Source organism: Taeniopygia guttata, chromosome 3 (genome assembly GCF_048771995.1).
Source record: "Taeniopygia guttata chromosome 3, bTaeGut7.mat, whole genome shotgun sequence".
Classification (NCBI taxonomy): Eukaryota; Metazoa; Chordata; class Aves; order Passeriformes; family Estrildidae; genus Taeniopygia; species Taeniopygia guttata.
In genome coordinates, this window is record NC_133027.1 from 36,681,068 (window position 1) to 36,700,335 (window position 19,268).

The window sequence follows — 19,268 nt, forward strand, 5'->3', positions numbered from 1 at the left end:
TAATCCAAGTCCAGCGAAACAAAAAAGAAGTTCCTCTTGATTTCAGTGAGCTTTAGGACCAGGCTTTATGAATCACTTTATGTTCATTCATGAAAAAGACCCATTGCCCAAATGAATGTCACTGGGGTGCATGGTCGCGTGCTATTTTGATGTGCTCTGTTACTCCTACATACTTCTGCAGATGTTTTAAACTGTAACATATGCCACTTTTCCACTCAAGGTTGCTGGAAGGAAGACCTGGGCTGAAGAGGCATAGACCAAAACTATACAAATGGACATGTTCCTTGTGAAACCTAAGAAAACTGTCCTGACATGATCTGTCCCTAATATCAAGTCAGGATGAAAATGCCACCTATTGAATCTGTTTCTCCCACATGCATTTTTAAAAAATCTTCTCTAATCCAGGCGATTTTATAACATTAATTTTTAAAGTAGCAGTATATCAGATGGGAAGTAGGACTTTGTTTCTAACATTGGTAATCAAAATGCCACTCTCTGCCAAGCTCCACAGGGTGCTGTTTTACTCCTCACTGCCTGTAGTGAACTGTTTCCTGCCTGATCCCTTGCTGCTATGTGTGGTGTCATAAGCTGAGATCCAGAAAGCAGATAACTCTTGGCTGAAAGTACTTGTTCCAAAAGAGAACAAACTTTCAGAGTATATTTATTTGTATAAGTTTCTTGATCCACTTAAATTTCATTCTGATAAAATACTTGAGGCAGTGCAATACCATTAGTAATCTTTATGCACAGATGAATGGCATTTTTGGTGCATTTTTTGGGGTACCATAAGCACAATAAGCAGGAACAGATTGTGAAAGAAAAAAAAAATTCAGTAGACTACCCTCACAAGGAAACACTCTAAACAGATGACCAGATTCCTAGAATTTGAAGGACATCCAACAGTTCACCACTCACCCGGAATACTATACCTTTCACCCTAGATCCTATGTCATTTAGATCTGCAAATGAACACTTGAGCATTAAAATTAGATGAGTTTTTATTAATTGCTGACTACCTGGTGCTCTTGCTCTGACCAAGACCTCTCTGTCAGGGGTTACAGACCAGTGTGGAGTGGAGGTGGATGCAGGTAGGAGTGCTCTGGCAATGTTGGTTGACATCTCATTGTTGGAAGTTTCAGTGGAAGAGGCCCTCAGTGAATCCCATGGCATTCAACACTGAGAAATAAGTCCTGCACCTGGGAGGAACAGCCCCCATCCATCAGTGTACACTGGGGGCTGACAGGCTGGGCAGCAGCTCTGCGAAAAGGGATCTGGGGGTCCTGGTGGACATGAGCCAGCAGCCTGCTGGGCTGGGCAAGCATTGCCAGTAGGTCAAGGGAAGTCTGGATGTGTCTCTCCTCTGCTCAGCATTGGGGAGACACATCCAGAGTACTGGATTCCATTTCAGGCTTCCCAATGCAAGAAAGTCATGGACATGCAGGCTGAGCCAACCAACCAACCATCTGAAGAGATGCTATAGAGAACATGGCACCAAACCCTTCTTAGTAGTGCAGTGGACAGGGCTACAATGAGACACAATAGACACAGATGGAACTGGAGAAATTATCATTAGATACAGGGGAAAAATCATTCATTGTGAGACTGTAACAACAGAGAAGTAGACTGCAATAGCTGAGAGATGTTGAATCTTCATATTCAGAATTTTTGAAGCTCTGCTGAGCAACCTGCTCTCACTATTCCATCTTTACATAGGAGTCACAGCAGCTGTCCTCTGGAGGCCCCTTTGAGCCTCTGTGGATCAATGACAATGAACTGCTGAATAAATCTTGTTCAACACTGCTGCCAGTCTACTTGTCTTGACATCTTGAAAAGCCTTGGCAGCTGAAGAGGCCACAGCAGCTGTCATCAGGAAAAGGAGCAGCTCCCTCCAAGGGCCAGACCTGCCAAGTGACACTGGCACAAACTTCTGACAGTAGCTGATGGAAAACTGGGGAGTTAGTAGACTAGAAAAATCATAAGAAAATGCTCAGAATCAGAAGTCATTGTAATGGAAACAGCAAATCTGCAAACCTTTCCCAATAAGTTTCCTTTCTAAGTACTTTCTAAATTTCAGGTCATTCCACCTTTTGCACCTTTTTACAGATCCAGTGTATTTTCATACGATGCCATGCAGAAAGAGTGGCAGCAAAGACACCATCACCCCTCTATGTTCCTGTGCTACTTAGAGGAGCTGAACTGTGGGTAAAGTAATCTGGAGGTGTGGAAGCATTTCTGCTTGTATTTACAGCTCTGCTATAGCAAAGATGCTTAAAAACATTCCACTTTACTAAAGATATTTTATATTCCCAACTGGAAGGAAACACTTCACTATTATATCTTTTGCTGACTTTTGCCCAAAGAAGATATAAATTGTTTGAAGATATAAGTGGTTTGTCCTTGGACAACAGAGAAGTCCTGGTACTGATCTGGTGTCCTTGCTTCCCTCCCTCTTTCTGTCCTTACTGCTTTTAGTCAACACCATACCAATAAGGAAAATTACCTGAGAAGCAACAGCTTTAAAAACAAAAAGCATTAAAGTTAGCTTTTCAGGAAGAGTTTATTTCAAAATGTTGGTTTGAAATGAGGTACAGTGGTATGAATTGTAGACAGAAAGAAAAGGAAATTGTCTTGGGGATGGGAAGATGCTCTGCCTCAGCAAATGTGCCTTACTTTGTTTTTTCTCAAAATACATCAGCAGTGATTGCAAAAGAATCTGAGGAATTAATACAAAAATTGCAAAAGGACATATGGAAGTCAGGAGCTGAAATCATATATATGCATATAAAACTGGCATGAGACAGCAGGTCATATTCATTTCAGTGCCCTGGAAGGGGCATGCAGGCATTTCACCTCTAATTATGCAGCATGTTTTTGACTGAGATGTCTCCTCCCTTCAGCTGCACTTGTTAAAAGCATTTAAGCATGCTAAACTCTATGTGTGTGAATAATGCTGTGTTCCCTTAACAAAGGCACTAATGAGTTCATCTCCTTAAGACTCCCATTAATTCTTAGGACAATTATTTCCTACTGTGGGAAGTACTGTGACAAGTAAGATTATGACACAGTGGACAAAACTCTCTGGTCTAGAGTACAGGATATGGAAAGACTTCAGAAGAAAGCCTCTGTCATACTACATCAATCATCTGAGCCTGTAATGTTGAGGCTCAGTTTTACTTTCATGTCACTGACACACAGCTTATAGATATGTGCCCATGTAGAAAAGATATGACAATAAATGTCATCACAGGAAACCCCATGAAAAATTCTTTCATCTAATTGAAAACATGAAAGGAAAATTATGGGAATATCACTTCAGGCAGAAAGATGTTCAGGAAACCTGCTCAGGAGATTTGTCTTGATCATAGGGTTGAAAAAAAGAAGCTGTTGGGCTCCTGAAATGCCTGGTACTTCTCTCCGTTCAAAATAAACTGCTGATTTTAATGACTGTCCTTTCAGACATGGTCTATTTTAAGACAGTGGAGTCACACCAGAAGGAGTGATCACTGGAATGACAGCATGCAGTGAAGCAAGGCAAGCCAGAATGGGGGTTGAATCATCTGCAAAGGGATTCCTTTCATACTCATGCTTTAGAACTGGACTTCACATTAAATTTTGTGAAACCTGGGGATTGGGAAAAAAGAACTCACAGTGAGTGGCTCAACAGCTGCATTTGTGGTGCTGAGAAGAGGATGCCCTGTGGCATGGTCTGGAGCAGATTTAGCCCTCCTATAGAGCCAGGTGTGCTTGCTTTTTCTGTCTGCTATTATCTACTTAAGTGCTTTACTGAACTGGATTCTTAAATGTTAATCCATATTCTGTCTCTGGGGGGCCCATGGTGAAATGATTCATGTTTCTGGTGCAGGTAATTGCACCCTGTTTTGTCTCCTGCTTATTAGTGAACAACCTCTGACTCAGTGCAAGACCTTACAAATCACTCTAAGTTTGTCCCAGTCAAAGTCCAAAGTGCCCACCTGGCTCTTCTGAAGCATGAAGGAGCCCTGAAAATTCCTTCCTTTAGTGCATTTCTACTGGTGGTGGGTTTTCCCACACACTCGCAGAGCATTTCTGGGACAGTTCGTAAGCATTTGCCAGTTTTGCCTGGGTTCCCTAAGTCATTCTTCATTGCTTGGGCCACGTCCCACAGTGTAGTACAACTGCTTTCTGCCATTAAAATGTTCATTAGGATTTATTTTTGTTCCTGAGCACACTGTCACAGCTATTCATGAAATGGAGTAAGTAATATATAAGTCTAAACAATAATAAATGTGATCTATCTCTTGACATGTATAACAATATAATTAGAAAAAACCAGTATTTCTTTGTGCATAGGATTCACTTTTTCAAAGAGGATTTGGCCTGGTTAAAAGACAAATGAAAGTTAGACCTGCATGAACACAAAGGAATCAGCATACAGAGCTGCTGTGAGTGTTGATTTGCTGCATGTTTTATGGCTCCTTCCCAAACAACACTGGGACTCAAGGAGTAAGGTGAAGATTATCTCCTTTATGAAATGCATGAAGAAGTGAGAATTACAGGTTTGTTGTCACTCTTGGTGATACAAAATGCATTATAAATGCAAATATATACTAAGATCTGGTCTTTGAGAAAGGTGCTGCTTTTTCAGTGGTCCCACAACAACTAAAGTTCCTCAGAGTTATCTCAATGAGTCAAACTTCCATCAGCTTCTAAGAGCCATGATTACAAGTGGGATTATCCCACCTTTGCAGGGTCCTTCCCTCTGCTGGACATTGACTCTACACAATTATAGAAAGCAGCTAGAAACTAGTCCTTGGCACTAGAAGTTAATGTACAAAACCTGTGTGCTCTAGGGAAAGAAAAAATATCTTACTTATATTATAGTATTTATTATACTATATATATATATATATATATATATATATATATAAATATATTACTTATATTATAGTATTTATAGCATTCATTATAATAATATATAATAGATATACATAAATATATAATTGAACATAGTATACATTTATCCTGTTTAAACAAATACTAACTGCAATTATATCTTGCTTCAGTAAATAAACACTGAAAGCATTTGCATGAAAAGGAGAACTGCAGACAATACTTAAAATCTCTTATCGCCCTTTCAAGAAAATTACAACAGGTAAAAGCAACACAGTTCAAAATGATGGATCAAGGCCATGGAAATATTCACTTGATCTATATACAGACAAGCCTCTGTTGAACAAGTCATATTTTCTTTCTGTATAAATATTTATAGAATTATTTTGGTTAGGAAAGACCTTTAAGACCATCAAGTCCAACCATTAATCCAGCACTGGCAAGTCCACCACTAAGTTATGTCCCTAAGTGCCACATCTACATGTCTTTAAATACCTCCAGGGGTGGGGACTCAACCAGCTCTCTGGACAGCCTGTTCCAGTGCTCAACAATCCTTTCTGAGAAGAAATTTTTCCCAATATCCAGTCTAAACCTACTCTGCAGACTAAGTTAAAACTCAAAGCATAAGTTTTTAAGCTCTGATTGCTCTTTTTTAACAAACTGGTATGAAGCCTGATACTTTCTCTTTAAAAGACACAGAAAGTTGGGATCTCACTTTAAAAAATGGCATCTGATAAATACCAGTGTGAAGTGTGCAGGATTTAACAAACAAGTGGGCAAGCTTCCAGTTTGGCCTAAGCAGAGCTGTGGCAGCTCCCATCCACTGAGAGCCTTGGAGCCTCCAGGCTTCTGGGATGGCGCTTTCTGGCAGTGATGCCCATGGACTCAGCTGGTTGTTCTGCCATCTTGTTTGCCAAATTTTCTATTCTGGACATTTTTATTGATGGTATAATCCCTAGATTTCTTGCTATTGTCCTATTTTTGCAGTGCTCCTATTGCCTTGATTGTTCTGCCTGACCATCATTCTTCTGCTGCCTTGCACATCAGCTGTCCCTCACCAGTCAGAAATGCAGGAAGTCACAGACAGCTGAAGTGATGGGAACCTCTGCCCAAATATGGATCATTTGGAAAGCCAGAAGAGAGTGTGAGGATCTGTTTCAGGACTAGATGTGGCTGCAGCAATGTGAAGGGGGTAGGCACAGGCCCTGTCATGAACTCAGACAGCCCTGGACTGCCCTGGGAAGGGTCAGTGCTGCCTTTGCCTTCTCCTCATGCTGCAGCAAACCACCCCCTACAACACAGCAATTCTCTTGGTACCGCTAATAAAAAGCACAGGTAATGGGAACTGCCAGGTATGCAGGAATAGGGGGCCTCTATATCTGCTCTTTATAGTTCAACAGTATTGTAGCAAAAAAATGCCTCTCCTTTGCAAGGAGGCCCTCTAAGTCCAAAATGCTGACTGACTCCTCAGACTGCCTTGGCCATCATCTGGCTACCAAAGTTGATTATAAGGGTGATATCTTTCTTTATTTCATATATACACACTGGTCTGCCTTTGTCTTGTGTGTTTCTATTTGTTTTTCTCTGCTTAGACTGGCCTTGCAGTCCCTTTTAAAATGTCTATGAAAAATGTCAGTGTGGTTAGTTCAGTAACATTCTTCAGAAAATTTCAATCTAGTGTGACAATTTTCATAATACACATAGCCAACAAATGTGTTTCATTTATATACAGAGCCTGAATTCAACAACCTGAATACAGAGCCTGATCTTGATGTGGGAAAACTTTTTTAGTCATTAGTTTTCAGTATCTCTAGTATCTGGAGTTGCTGTTCATGTCACAGTAGACTTTTCAGAAATATTTCCATGTGAAAATTTTGTCTGTAGGAAAGGAGGATCAAACAAATTGTCTGACCCATTTTCCTTCTAACTGTTGTCTTGGGCCAAATTACTGCTGCCTGTGAACAGATGCAGGAGGAGCTGGATCCCCTTGGCAGGTGGAATCCAGAGCCACTAGACCCATAGATGTGCATTTTGGGCTCACAATGAGTGATTTTCAGATAGCACAGTATTGTATTTCCATTTGGAATTTCACAGTTCTTAGCTGTCACATTTGAGAACATAACCCCAGACAAGAGCAGGAATGATCCATTACTGAAAAAGCTGGCTTAAGCTGACATGCAGGCAATTCCACTGGCCTTGACCTTTTCTAAAATGCATGGCAAAACTTTTATTTCCCTCCCATCAGCTGTTTCTGGCTGGTTTTGTTTATTTGCCTTTGTAGACTAGGAACTATCTGGGGCAATGTCTGTGCTGTGTTTGGTCCTTGCCTGTCAAGACACACAAATCGTTGTGAGTCGAATGATGTCTTCATTTGCATTCACGCATAGCTGTGCTCTCAGCAGCTTTGCTGGGTGGAAATGGAAGAAAGATTTAATTCCATAGACTACAGATCTCTGTGAATGTTTGAATATCCTATAAGTCTGTGAGTTTTGTCCAGTAATAAGTGCCTCGAGCATACAAAATTAGAAGGGAAATGAAAGATTGTAGTAATATATAGAGGGCAACACTGGTCCAGGTAGATACTGAGTGTTTGGCACTTAAACCCCTCTGTGGCTTTGTATGTTGTGTGGCCTACATCCATTTCCCCAAGGGAGATTGGGTCAAGTGTCTGTTTTTATAGGAAGTTAATAGCAAGTACAGTTTTCTATGGCCCTCAATGAAGCAAGGTGGATGAGTCCTATCAAACTAGAATGAAGATGGTATGGTAATAAAGGAACTTTCATAAAGAAAATGTCTGCAAAACGTGAAACACAATAGGAGCGACTCCAGAGAGATGAACTTACTGTAAGTGCTCATGGAGAGGCTGGATTGTGCCTTGCAACAACCAGCACGTCTCCTCTTCTGTTTGCTGCCTTCTGCACTTGACAGACAGGCAGCTGAGGAAAACAGCTCTCATCCAAGTGCAGGGTCATTTGTCCCCCTGGTTCTGTGAAATTCAAATTCCTCAGGCACATATCTCTTTCTGCTTTAAATGACAGGGAGCCAGGTTACCGTGGCAGTTCAAGGGAGGAATATCTCACACCCTATAGGGGGAAACACAGACATATTTCCATGCTGTGGGTAGCTTCCTCTGTGCCTGGTCTTGCTCAGAGTTTATTTCCTTGCTTTATTAATAATTTGTACATTATTTCAGGCTCCTCTGATCTGGCCTGAATTCACGCCCATCCAGGCTGTAAAACTTCAGAAATCTTGCCTATTCTTTTCCCTGTTTTCACAGCTTGTTTAGTCAATATACTGCTTGTTCCAATAAAATTTGTTTTTCTTATACATCAGTATGTAGGCATTTCCCTAATCAGTTTCATCTTTTTCTTTCAAATCTTAATTTACTGCAGGCTGAGATTCCTTAGATCATACAGATTTGCAGTGACCACTCTGGAGGTGTGACAGCACTGGAACAACAAATGGAAACGAAGGACACCTGCAGCATCCCTAAGCTACACTTTGGCAGCCCCTGTTGAAATGGCACAGGGTGCAGACCCTTCCCGTCAGCATCATTGCTGCCAGCACTTCTGGCCCTATGCAGAGCATGGAAGAGTTCCCACTGACAGCAGTGAGTGCCATGTAAAGCCTTTTTTTTTTTTGTGTGAGCTTGCCTGATGTAGCATCCTGGGATGAAATCCCACAACATCCTCTCTGCCTACTACTGCTGCTTTAGAGTAGCTGCCTATTTGGCCAGTCACTTCTACCTCTCTTGGCAAGTGGGGTGCACAGAGGAAGAGAGTTAACAAGATGAAGTGTTTCCAGCATCCTGGCAGCTCACATGTTTAGGAGAGAGGAATGTGGCTGTCTTTCAGTGCATCCCAGCCATTTGCAGTCGGTGCATCAGCCACTTGGAGTAGCTCTCATTCAGTTGTGCTGTGATGGGGAGCCGGTGAGAAGCAGAGGAAAAATGGTGGCTACTCAGTCCTGAAAGACAAGCTCAGCTATAACCAAGCAGTTTCAGAAGCCAGTCAGGTGGGAGGCACTCACAAGGCACGAAGAAGGTATGCAGGCATCTGCCTGTGCCTGAGCAAAGGTGCGCTGAGGTGTCACAGGACTGCAGGAATATGCAGGTCTTCACCCTCAGGGGAAGAAGGTCCTTCTGCACTGAACACAGCTGTTATGAATGGCTGGGATGAACACTTGACATGGATACAACAGTGTGAGTAAATTCAAACTGTCTTGTCTCTTATGGGACTTGAGACTGTGTGAGATACCCTGACCAGGGCACCTTGAAGCTGATGGGGAAAGGAATATTGCCCTTGAACCACCTTTCTGGCATGGACAAGTAAGGAGTGATCTCCCTTCAGCAGAGAGGTAATGGGAGCCTTGCAACATGCACAGAAAAAAATGGATTAGTTTTATTGTTCCCAGCACAAACATTCCTTTGAAAGTTCTCCTGCACATTCACAGCATGGCAAAGCTGCAAGTGAAGCAAGTGCTAAATCAAATTCATGACTTTTCTCACACAGCCATGAGAAAAGGCACAGTTATACTGGAAAAAGCAACACCATCAGCCCCTGCAGATGAGAAAGACTGATTTACACCCCCTCTCACACTTATGTGGCCTCAGCAACAGCATTGGAATTGTATAAGCAGTATTTCACCACTGTTTGGTAGTTTCTTAGTTATGGACATAATTAGTAGTAATTCTTGAACAATTTATCAAGAGATTTATGGTAAGAAATACAAGAACAGGAATCAAGGTGTATTTGAAAAGAAAAGGTTGTGTTACTGGCTTCTCTAACAGGTTGGTGGAAAAATTACCTTTGTCTATGAGACTTTGCATTTACCAGATGTTTGATATTTGAGACTTCTACAGGTGGCTGTTAAAGAGGGGAATTAGACATGATAACTTTTAGAGTAAATAATTTCTGTTACTTATTTGAAACACAATCTGGTATTTGCAGAATAATTAATGATGAGTCTAGCACAGTGGCCTTAAAGCGTCTTCAACAATGTCCAGCACTCAAATAGGTTCGGAAAGATAATCCTATCTATTGCTATGAAACAATTACTTTGGCTGTGCTTTTCATCATCCATTCATAAACTGAAAAGCTGAAACTGATGAAGTTGGAAAAAAAACACTTCTAGAAATGGGAATTTGAAACATTTCAACACATCTAAGATGAATTTATTTTACTATCTATTGCAGGTGAACAGACACCCTATCAACACCTCTTACCTGAAGAATGAAATTCACAGTAATAAGTCTCAGATTGTTTCCAACAGCAATGCAATATTTCCATGAGGCTGCTCTATCCATGGTAAATAGGTAACTATGGAGACTGATGAACATTTAGCTGTAATCAGGGAAGAAAGAGTGGGAAAATAAAAGTTTTCTTTTTTCATTTGCATGCTTAGGATATGCTTATATGTGCTGATTTTTAACAGCTGTCTGCATCAGTTGAAGTGTGCACCCAAGCCAGGTCTAAAATCTGCAAATCCCACCTCAGGGAATTTTCAGGGAAAGAAATTAAAGTTACTGTAATGCTAAAAACTCCACTAACCTGATCCAGAGAGAGACCTTAGAAGGAAGAAACACTTCTTGAATACATATATATTTCATGCTCATTATTTTCCAGTCTATATGGGCAAGGAAAAATATATGGCTTGTGAGCTTAACACCTGCTGCAGCACTGCAGAGCAAAATGCAGAGGCAGAGGAGGACAGCATGAGGGGGGCTTACATCACTTGCTGCTGCTGGGCCTCCTTGCTCAGAGGCCTGAGCTGGGGAGATTGTTGGGGAATATATTTACTTTTGTATTCCTGAGTTGTTTCTCATTCAGTGGGAGCTCTGAACATGTGCTGTATCCATAGAGCCCCACTGACATCCATGGGGTAAAAGTACAGAAATCAGCCTCGCTAATGTAATCTCTTTTGTATTGCTGTCATTAGCTGGGAGCAAAAGCTCAAACAGAGAGATCCTAAGTTGTTGAGTGTGATCACAGCAGCTAAAAACTAAACAGGTGAATTTTGCAGCATCTAAAAAGTCACCTGCTGAGCAACAGAGAGGTACAGATTTGCAGCAGGCTGCTGTGAGTTGTGTGTGAAGTGGGAGGCATGGCGTGTTCACCTCATGGGTTTGTGCCAGTGGGTGCTGTACTTCTAGGGATAAACACCTAGCCATGCTTAACTATGAGAATTAAACTCAAAGGGATTCAAAGGAAAAAGAGCTTGAAAATAATCCTGAAAGAGGGCAGAGATCAAGTGGTAGGATCCTACAAGCCAATGGGATGCATGAATATGCCTAATTTTCTATCTGCAGCTGACTGCAACCTCTTCATTCAGCTTTGACCTCTGCACCTTCAGGTGAACACAAACATGAAGACAGCATGTGACTGGTATGGACCACCTCACTCCAGGTAAGCATTTTCCCTGTGGAAATTTGGCTTCTGAGACTCTGTGTCTTATTTTACATCTCAGTGAGCTCCATACTTGCAGCAGTTAAGTGGATTAGTGGAAGGTGTTTCACTGGCATTCTTAACAGATATTTTTCTGGAAGCTCTCCCCTCTAGACACACAAGTCTGAGCTAGTATTCCTGCTCTGGTTTTCCCCCTCCTTTGTAGCTGGTGGGGGGAAAACTGGAGCATAGATGGATGACTCCCTGCTCTATGGAGCACATTGACCTGGGACAAACCAATTTCCATTTCTCACTGCTGACACTTGAGTCAGCAGATGCAAGAATTTCAGTTGCAGGCATGCACGCTCTGTCAGCAGACTACACCTTTGGACCTGCTCAGGTCTTATTTCTAAGGCTGTGTTTAACCTGTCTGCAGCCTCAGGCTGTTTCCATGTTCATTTACACAGTAGAAGATGAGAACGTAAGTCACAAGGTAAATTCTATAGTTTTCTATCTGAAATTCTCCTCGTTATCAGGATCTGTTCCTCAGACAGAAAAATTGTTAACCAAGTCCTTTCCACTTGCATAATTTAGCACTCAAATTCTCACTCCAGAGTTTTTGCAGCAGATACTTCTCATTAATAACACATATACAGCCTCAGCATCATTAGGATGGCATCTAGCTAGAGGTCATCCCAAATTCTTTCTTTCATGAAACAGTTCTCCTTGGTGGAAGCTCATTCTGCCTACCTGTGTACCTCTGGTATTAAATTTTTAATGGCTTCAACTATTCTTTTCTTAAGTAATGCAGACACAAGGATTAGTCTTGGATCCTCACTTCCATAATTTCTTGTATATATATTTCAATATATATATATATATATATATATATACACCTACATACATTAGCTATACACATATATATTTTCAGTATGTATATATAAATATAAGATTCAGCTAAATATTCACAAATCCAGTCAGCCTGATGGGATTCATCCCAGATATTGAAAGACTTAATGACTATTATGTCAGTACTGCTCTCAACCATCTACCAAAGGTCTTGGGAGTCTGGGAAGGTCCCTGCTGACTCGAAGTTGGCCAGTGTTATTCCAATTTACAAGAAAAGACCTAGGCAACTACAGACCTACTAGTCTAACATCAGTTCCAGGAAGAAATATGGAGAAGATCATATAGGGTACTACTGAAAGGCATTGAAAGAGCAATGCAATGATCAGGTGCAGTCATCGCGGTTTCACAAAGGGAAAGCTGTTCTACTGATTTGACCACTGCAATAAGGAAACCCACCTAGTAGATGAAGGGAAGGCAGTGGATGTAGTTTTTCTAGATTTTAATAAGGCTTTTGATAGTGTCCTTCACAGCATCTTTTTGGACAAGTAATGCAGCTGTGGATTCACAGTGTGCTGGGTGGATTCTACGGCTCAAACAATTGTAGTGAATGGGGCTTCACTTGACTGGTGACACTCACCAGTGCTGTTCCTCGGGGTTTAGCTCCAGGACTAGTCCTATTCAATGTATTTATCAATGAGCTGGATGCAGGAGTTGAATGCTCCATTGGCAATTTTGTTGATGATACCAAACCGGGAGGTATTATTTACTCTATCGAGGGGCAAGAGATAGGGTCCCTCAGACCTTCATCAGGGATGCTCAAACTTGATATTAGGAAGCATTTCTTTACCAAGAGTGTGATCAAACACTGGAACAGGTATCTTATTGTGGTGGGTGATGCCCCAGAGCCTGTCAATGTTTAAGATGCTTTTGGATAATGCCCTTAATAATACGCTTTAACTTTTGGTCAGTCCTGAAGTGTCTGGGCACTTGGATTAGAGAATGGATTGTTGCTGATTCCTTTTACTGACCTATTCTATTCTATGCTATGCTATATTATTCTATTCTATCCCAGTTTTGGAGGGATTGGAAAACCTGTGCCCTACAGAGCATGATCTTGATAACAAACACACATAAATTTGACCTGCAGCATGACTACACTTTGTTTTATTTACCTGCTCTTCCAAACAGCAAAGATTTTATGAACAGAGCATTTTGTCATGCAGCTACCTCCCCATTGTCTGCTGAGGTGTGAAGCTTGGTGGAGAAAGTAACTATGCTTCCTCTGCAGGGATATCTGCTGGGTGACTGCTCTGATGTCTTTATTTATCCATTTAGATTTGTATTGCTGAGATATTATTTTTATAAATCACTGATGTGATCCTTTGCTCTCAAAATTGAGCTTTCAACACAAGCCAAGTGAAATACCATCAAACCCATCACCACTTGCAGTGATTTCCTTGTAGAGGGTTTGAAGAGCAGCCTGGTTGCATGCTGCCCTGGCAGCCACTCCTGCAACGCTAGAGGATACCTGGGGGTTGGAAAGAGCTCACACAATCCCCCTTTCTATAGCTAATTTATCTAATGGATCCAAGATGAGGTCTGAAGTCTTAAGGACCATTAACTTCACACTGTTTCCAGCTCCTCACTCTCTGACATGCACAGACATATCAGCATTTATATCCAGACCCACCAGTTTCCTGAGGATGCAGCTGTGCCATTTCTGTCCACCTTTAAATAATTGCTATAGCGAAGACATTATGATGTGAATATGAGCATAAAATTCCTTCAAAATGTTACCAGTCTGTCCAAAACAGTACTCTCTAACAGTAAAGGCAAATTAAACTCATTTTCAGAAGGATTTCTTTAATCTGTGGTTCCCAGGTCAAGAAGAGTTGAAGCTAACCTACTAGAAAAGCAGTTTGCTGCACTAGGGTTAATGGGAAACAATTTTCATCAGTGAAAGTGTAAAACAAATAGGGTGCAGCTGAAGGAATTTAATTTTGTAGCTATGACTTCCTCAAACTTTTTCCAGGTGATGGATAACTTTTCTCTCATAACTGTAGATTGTAATGAGGATCTCACTACAGACTTAGTGCAGACATACTGTCTACACTTGAGGCTGCCTTTCTTATTTCTTACCAAAACTTGTATTTCTCCTGCCCTTTTTTCCAGGCTAGCATTGCATTGATATTTCTAAGAGATGCAGCACACCCTCTTCCTTTCCTCTTCTTTATTTTTCAGACTTTATTTTGACACCTTGTCTCTTAATATTTCTCTTCCCAAATTACAAGTTGGAAAAACTTCTCTCACCTTTACACATTTTCTCTCACAAACTGTTTAAATCAGGAAAAACCCCGTGGGACTCCTTGGTGTTTGCTGTCATGTATGTCTGTTATAGCTGAGAAAAGGTAAATGTTATGAATGCATGTTCTTTGATAATTTTTTTTTTTAACCATTTGAATTTATGTCCTAGCAAGCAACATATTTTTTTGGTTTTCTTCTAAGTCTTTCATCTTAGACTTGTAAGTTGAGTGTATCATACTCAAAATTCTATCTAGACTTCATGGGAGGGAAAAGTCATTACAAAAAGTACTTTTTACAGAGAGACAGTTCTAGGAATGTGTTTCACACTCCTCTCCTGTGAGCAGATAAGAAAGCCGCGGAAAAACTCTAGTATGAAGGTGTTGCTCTGTAGTGAAAATTTTGGGGCCCTTTGTTTAGAAGAATTAAAGGCAGATATTTGAACTGATGCTTCTTTGACCTACAATTTCAAGAGGTGCAATGTGAAATGTAGGGGATTTCAGTCTGCAGACCTGGGGGCGCAAAAAGCTGTATGGGGAAGAAGCTTTCAAGCTCATCCCTCTGTGGTGTATTAGAGAGCTGTTTAACTATGGCCACCAACTAACTACTGCCCCATCTGGGCCTCCTGTGCTAGGAGTGGCCCAAACACCCAGTGCCTCACAGCTCACAGCTCCTCCAGGAAAGGACACATGCCATGCTGCTCTGGGAAGGGGAGGAAAATGGAAAGATAAGGCCAAAGGCAGCTTTTACAAAAACAAAGTATAACACAGACCCTTTCCCCTTGTCAAAAAAATCAAGTTCCTCCTGGACCTCTCCTTGTGGCCACCGTTGTCTGGATCGAGTCCCATTTTCACAAGTGCAAAGCGCAGGGCCAAGTGAAGGACGGCGATTCCAGCCAGAGCCCAGAACTGCCACCCGAGCAGGCCTCCCCAGGCCCCACCACTCTGCTCCTGCTTCATCTGCTCCAGATCCTAAATCAGCCGAGTCATCGGCTGGTGCAGGTACTCAGCACGCTGCTCCATGGTCTCCAGTGTCCGCTGCACCAGGGAGACCATTGAGAGGAGCAAGGCGGACTGAGAATTGTATGCGCCAGTTAAAAAAGCCTTGCTATTAACAGTGTCTCCTCCCAGGCAGCCACAAATTCACAACTAGTGGAATTTACAAATGCTCTAGGTCTGCCCGAGTTCAAGAAGAGCTTGCACAATCCAGATACTGGAATAGGCCAGTTTATTGAAACAAATCCAAAACAGGTTGAGGGTTTCTGAATGCACTAACTAGACGTATTAATGTAAATACAAAAGCACTAACTAGAGTGTCCCTATAGACATAGAGTAAATTCACTAACTAGAGGGTCCTAAGATATATATATATCTTAAATGCAGTACTTATGGGGTATGAATAAACAGAGCAAAAACACTGATTACAGGGTACTAATATATACTGTAAATGCACTAACTACGGGAGGTTAATATATACAGGGTCTGTCAAGAGGCCCCACAAGCACAGCTCTGTGCATCGGGATCTCTTTCAATGGCCGTGGATTGGCAGTTGTTTGAGCCGATCCAGCAGGCAATTGTACTCCTGCACGGCCTTCCTGTGGGCATTCGGACTGCTGGCCAGGTGCTCAAAGAGGTTGGGTGCTTCAGCCACCCGGAAGCCGGAGGGCAAGCTGATCTCCATCGGGAAGCTCACATTGCCGACGACAAAGTGGTGAAGCTGTTTTGTGTCCAGCGAGCAGAGGAGGTACTTCAGGATATCCATCAGTCGCTGCCCGAAATCCCTCCTGCGCCACTGCGTCAGGGGTACGGCGTTCAGGAGGTGCATCACCACAGTCTTCAGGGCGTAGCTGGAAAAACCTACACCCATCAGGAAGCCCGTGAGGAGCTGCAGGCACTTGCAGTGACAACTGTCCTGGGGGGCCTGCCTGGAAATGTGCCTGAAGAAGTTTGCCTCCGCCACGGCGTAAGTCTCCGGCCACCTTGTGCTTGGGATGCCTGCTTCTGCAGGCTGGCTGCACACAAAGATATCGGAGTCTCCTTGCCGCACTGCAAAGATCATCTCAGCCGTGAAGCTTTCCTTGTCTTTGCGCAGCTGAAATTTACAGGAGCGGCTGCAGGGCTGCAGCGTTAAATGCCAGTGGCGGGATTGAGGCAAGAGCAGCCAGGCTACTCTCACAAATCCACAGAACCAGTGGACAGTCTTCTCCACATCTAGATAGGAGCCGGTGCAGAGGGTGTGCAGGAGGCTGGGGTCCTGTCTCCTTCTCAGCTCCTCCTCGGGGTGGTGGAGGAAACACAGCATGTCCTCCCCCAGCCTCTCCCTCGTGCAGGTGCACAGCAGCTCCACACGGACACAGAAGTTCCTCTGGAGCATCCCTGCAGCGTCCAGCTCCAGGTGGAAGGCATGTCCTGGAGGGGGGCTCAGGGGTACAAGCACACGGTACACAACATCTTGTGCACGCCCGGGACTCCAGCCTTCAAAGGCGCTGCCCACCCCAACAGCTTGTTGCGGCACCGGGTAGAAACCGTTGGACAAGCCTTGTCCAAAGATGTGGGTCAGTTTGTCCATCAGGTCCGTTATCAGCTGGCAGCCTTTGTCCAGATCCAGAACAGGCAAATGCATGCGCTCCTCTAGACGGCTTCCAAGCTTCCTTTTGGCATTGTGGTCGTCATCTTTTCCGTTTGCCTTCTCCTGATTGTCTTCTGCATTTCCGGCCGCATTGGCTTCCCCCGCCTTTTTGTCCTGGTTCACTTCTTCCTTTGCAGTGTTGTAGCCTTCTTTTGCTTCATTTCCAGCACTGCTTTCTGCCTTTGCATCGCTGTTACTGCCTTCTTCATTTCCCCCCTTTTTGTCGTCTTCCACATTTGCAGCAACGCTGCTTTCTGTTTCTTCCTTTGCAACCACGTTGCCTCCTCCTTCTTCCTCCTCCACCAAGCTGCTGCTGGACCTCTCCTTGTGGCCACCGTTGCCTGGATCGCGCCCCATTTTCACAAGTGCAAAGCGCAGGGCCAAGTGAAGGACGGCGATTCCAGCCAGAGCCCAGAACTGCCACCCGAGCAGGCCTCCCCAGGCCCCACCACTCTGCTCCTGCTTCATCTGCCACTCTGCTCCTGAATCAGCCGAGTCATCTGCTGGTTCAGGTACTCAGCACGCTGCTGCATGCGCTCCAGTGCGGCCTCATCCAGCCCATCCCCGGCCTGCTGCGGGTACAGGATGAGGCCTGGCACAAGCAAGAGAAGGAGCGGAATGGCAAGCATGGTCTCGGGCAGTGAGCAGGGCTTCAGTGGGGATGGGAGGGAGCTACTGCTAGGGCAAGTGGGGACAGGAGCCCCTGGGATCAGAAGGCAGGAAAGAGGCAGCCAGGCAGCTGGCAGGCTGCCAGGCCTGTGCCTCTGCCCCGGCGCTGGCACAAAGGCTCTGGCCAAAGGCACTCCTGCCAGGGACTGGCTGCTGGATGCCCTCTGAGAAGCTGCTCCCCGGCTACTTGCGCTGCTGCCGAGGCCCTGGTTCCACGTTCAGCACAACCTCTTGTCTGCGTGCACGCTCGCCGCTCGCCGAGGCTGTACTGAGGCTGCGTTACCTGCTGCTTCTGATGGCAGCTGCCCCCATTGTGACACTGGGGCTCTGATGTCACAGGTGCCACAGTGCATCCTGGCCACGCCAGGCCATCGCCAACGTCCACCTCTAGCTCGGCTCTGGGACTCCTAGTGGCCCCTGGCAGCCAAAGCCCTGACACGCGCAAAGAGCAGACCCGCTGGTCATAATGGACGCTCTGGGGATTCCCTTGGCAAAACAGGCAGAAGCCCCCAAAGCCTTTTCAATCTGACATTGGGTGACAGGACTCATGAATGCTTTGTTCCTGGAAATCTCCTGCTGTGAGATAGAACTGGTTGCCTCGCTGCTGACCTCTGTGCTTTTGGGGTCACGCCTGGGACCTAAGTGACACCCTTGGGCGTGTGGTGGCAAATGTCCAGGAGGTGACATGGGGCTTCACCATGGCAGGATCTCTGTTCCCACTGTGCCACTGCGAGAGGACATTGATTCCCTGGAGACACTTCCCAGGGCTGATGAGCAGCTGTGGAAGGGGGGGGCGGGGGGGTGATTTCCAGCAGGCAACTCCCATTGCCAGCAGAGCACAGTGTTCTGCATGTGCAACAAATTCATTTCTGCGGTGCCAAAGCCCCGCAGAGTGTCTGCGATGAGCGGGACCATCACTGTCTCTGCAGTGAACACAAGGCCCTCCAAAGGCCAACTCCTGAGACCTTTGCAATATACCCAACCACCCCTGGTTAGGCTGCCAAGGTGTACAGGGAACATGGGGACAGCAAGCTGCCAGGGACCCTGTGGGCGTTGCAACAGGTTATACCCCTCCAGGATGAGCAACCGTCACTGGTGCATGGTCATTCTTGCAGAGCTATCGAGCATTGGTCTGAGTAAAAAGTTTCTCCCAGGACTGCTGTGACTTGAATTATGTGGAAAAAGGAAATTTCTCTGGGATGTCATAATGATTAATTTGGCAAGTGCTGCATGAAACATCATCTCTGCAGCCTGGACAAATAACCTGTCATTATCAAGTGCAAGAGCAGCTGGGGTGAAGTAGTGGAAGAAGCACAATATTTCCCTTCAACACTGCATCAAGCTGAGGTCCCATGCACAGGCTCTGCTCTACCCAGTGCTGTGTTTAGTTAAAAGCTGCTCCTGAGTTGCTGGGGAGGAAAGGACCTGCCAAGGACCCATTCACTCTGCGCAGCTGATCACTCTGTGACGAGCTTGGGTAACTCTTGCTCTTTGATCTCTGCCCCTGCTGAGCTCCACTTAGCTCCCATGACCTCTCCTCTCTGCCAGGTATACCCTTTGCCTTGAGCT

At 44.2% G+C, this 19,268-nt stretch overlaps 1 protein-coding gene across 1 annotated transcript; it reads right to left on the bottom strand.

Moving 5' to 3' along the window:
* Positions 1-15,817: 15,817 nt before the first annotated feature.
* Positions 15,818-17,957, bottom strand: LOC115494277 (inositol 1,4,5-trisphosphate receptor-interacting protein-like 1). The gene is made up of 2 exons (XM_072926118.1): positions 17,506-17,957; positions 15,818-17,371 (listed from the first exon to the last, which is right to left on the bottom strand). Exons 1-2 carry the CDS (start codon positions 17,657-17,659, stop codon positions 15,930-15,932), a joined length of 1,596 nt encoding a protein of 531 aa, XP_072782219.1. The 5' UTR covers positions 17,660-17,957; the 3' UTR covers positions 15,818-15,929.
* Positions 17,958-19,268: the final 1,311 nt, after the last annotated feature.

What these genes read in the sequence shown, in the direction of transcription:
- LOC115494277 (XM_072926118.1), bottom strand. Translation starts at nt 17,659, where the DNA reads ATGCTTGCCATTCCGCTCCTTCTCTTGCTTGTGCCAGGCCTCATCCTG. An exon ending in TCGGCTGATTCAGGAGCAGA is followed by an intron (nt 17,372 to 17,505) that starts GTGGCAGATGAA and finishes GGCGCGATCCAG; the next exon opens with GCAACGGTGGCCACAAGGAG.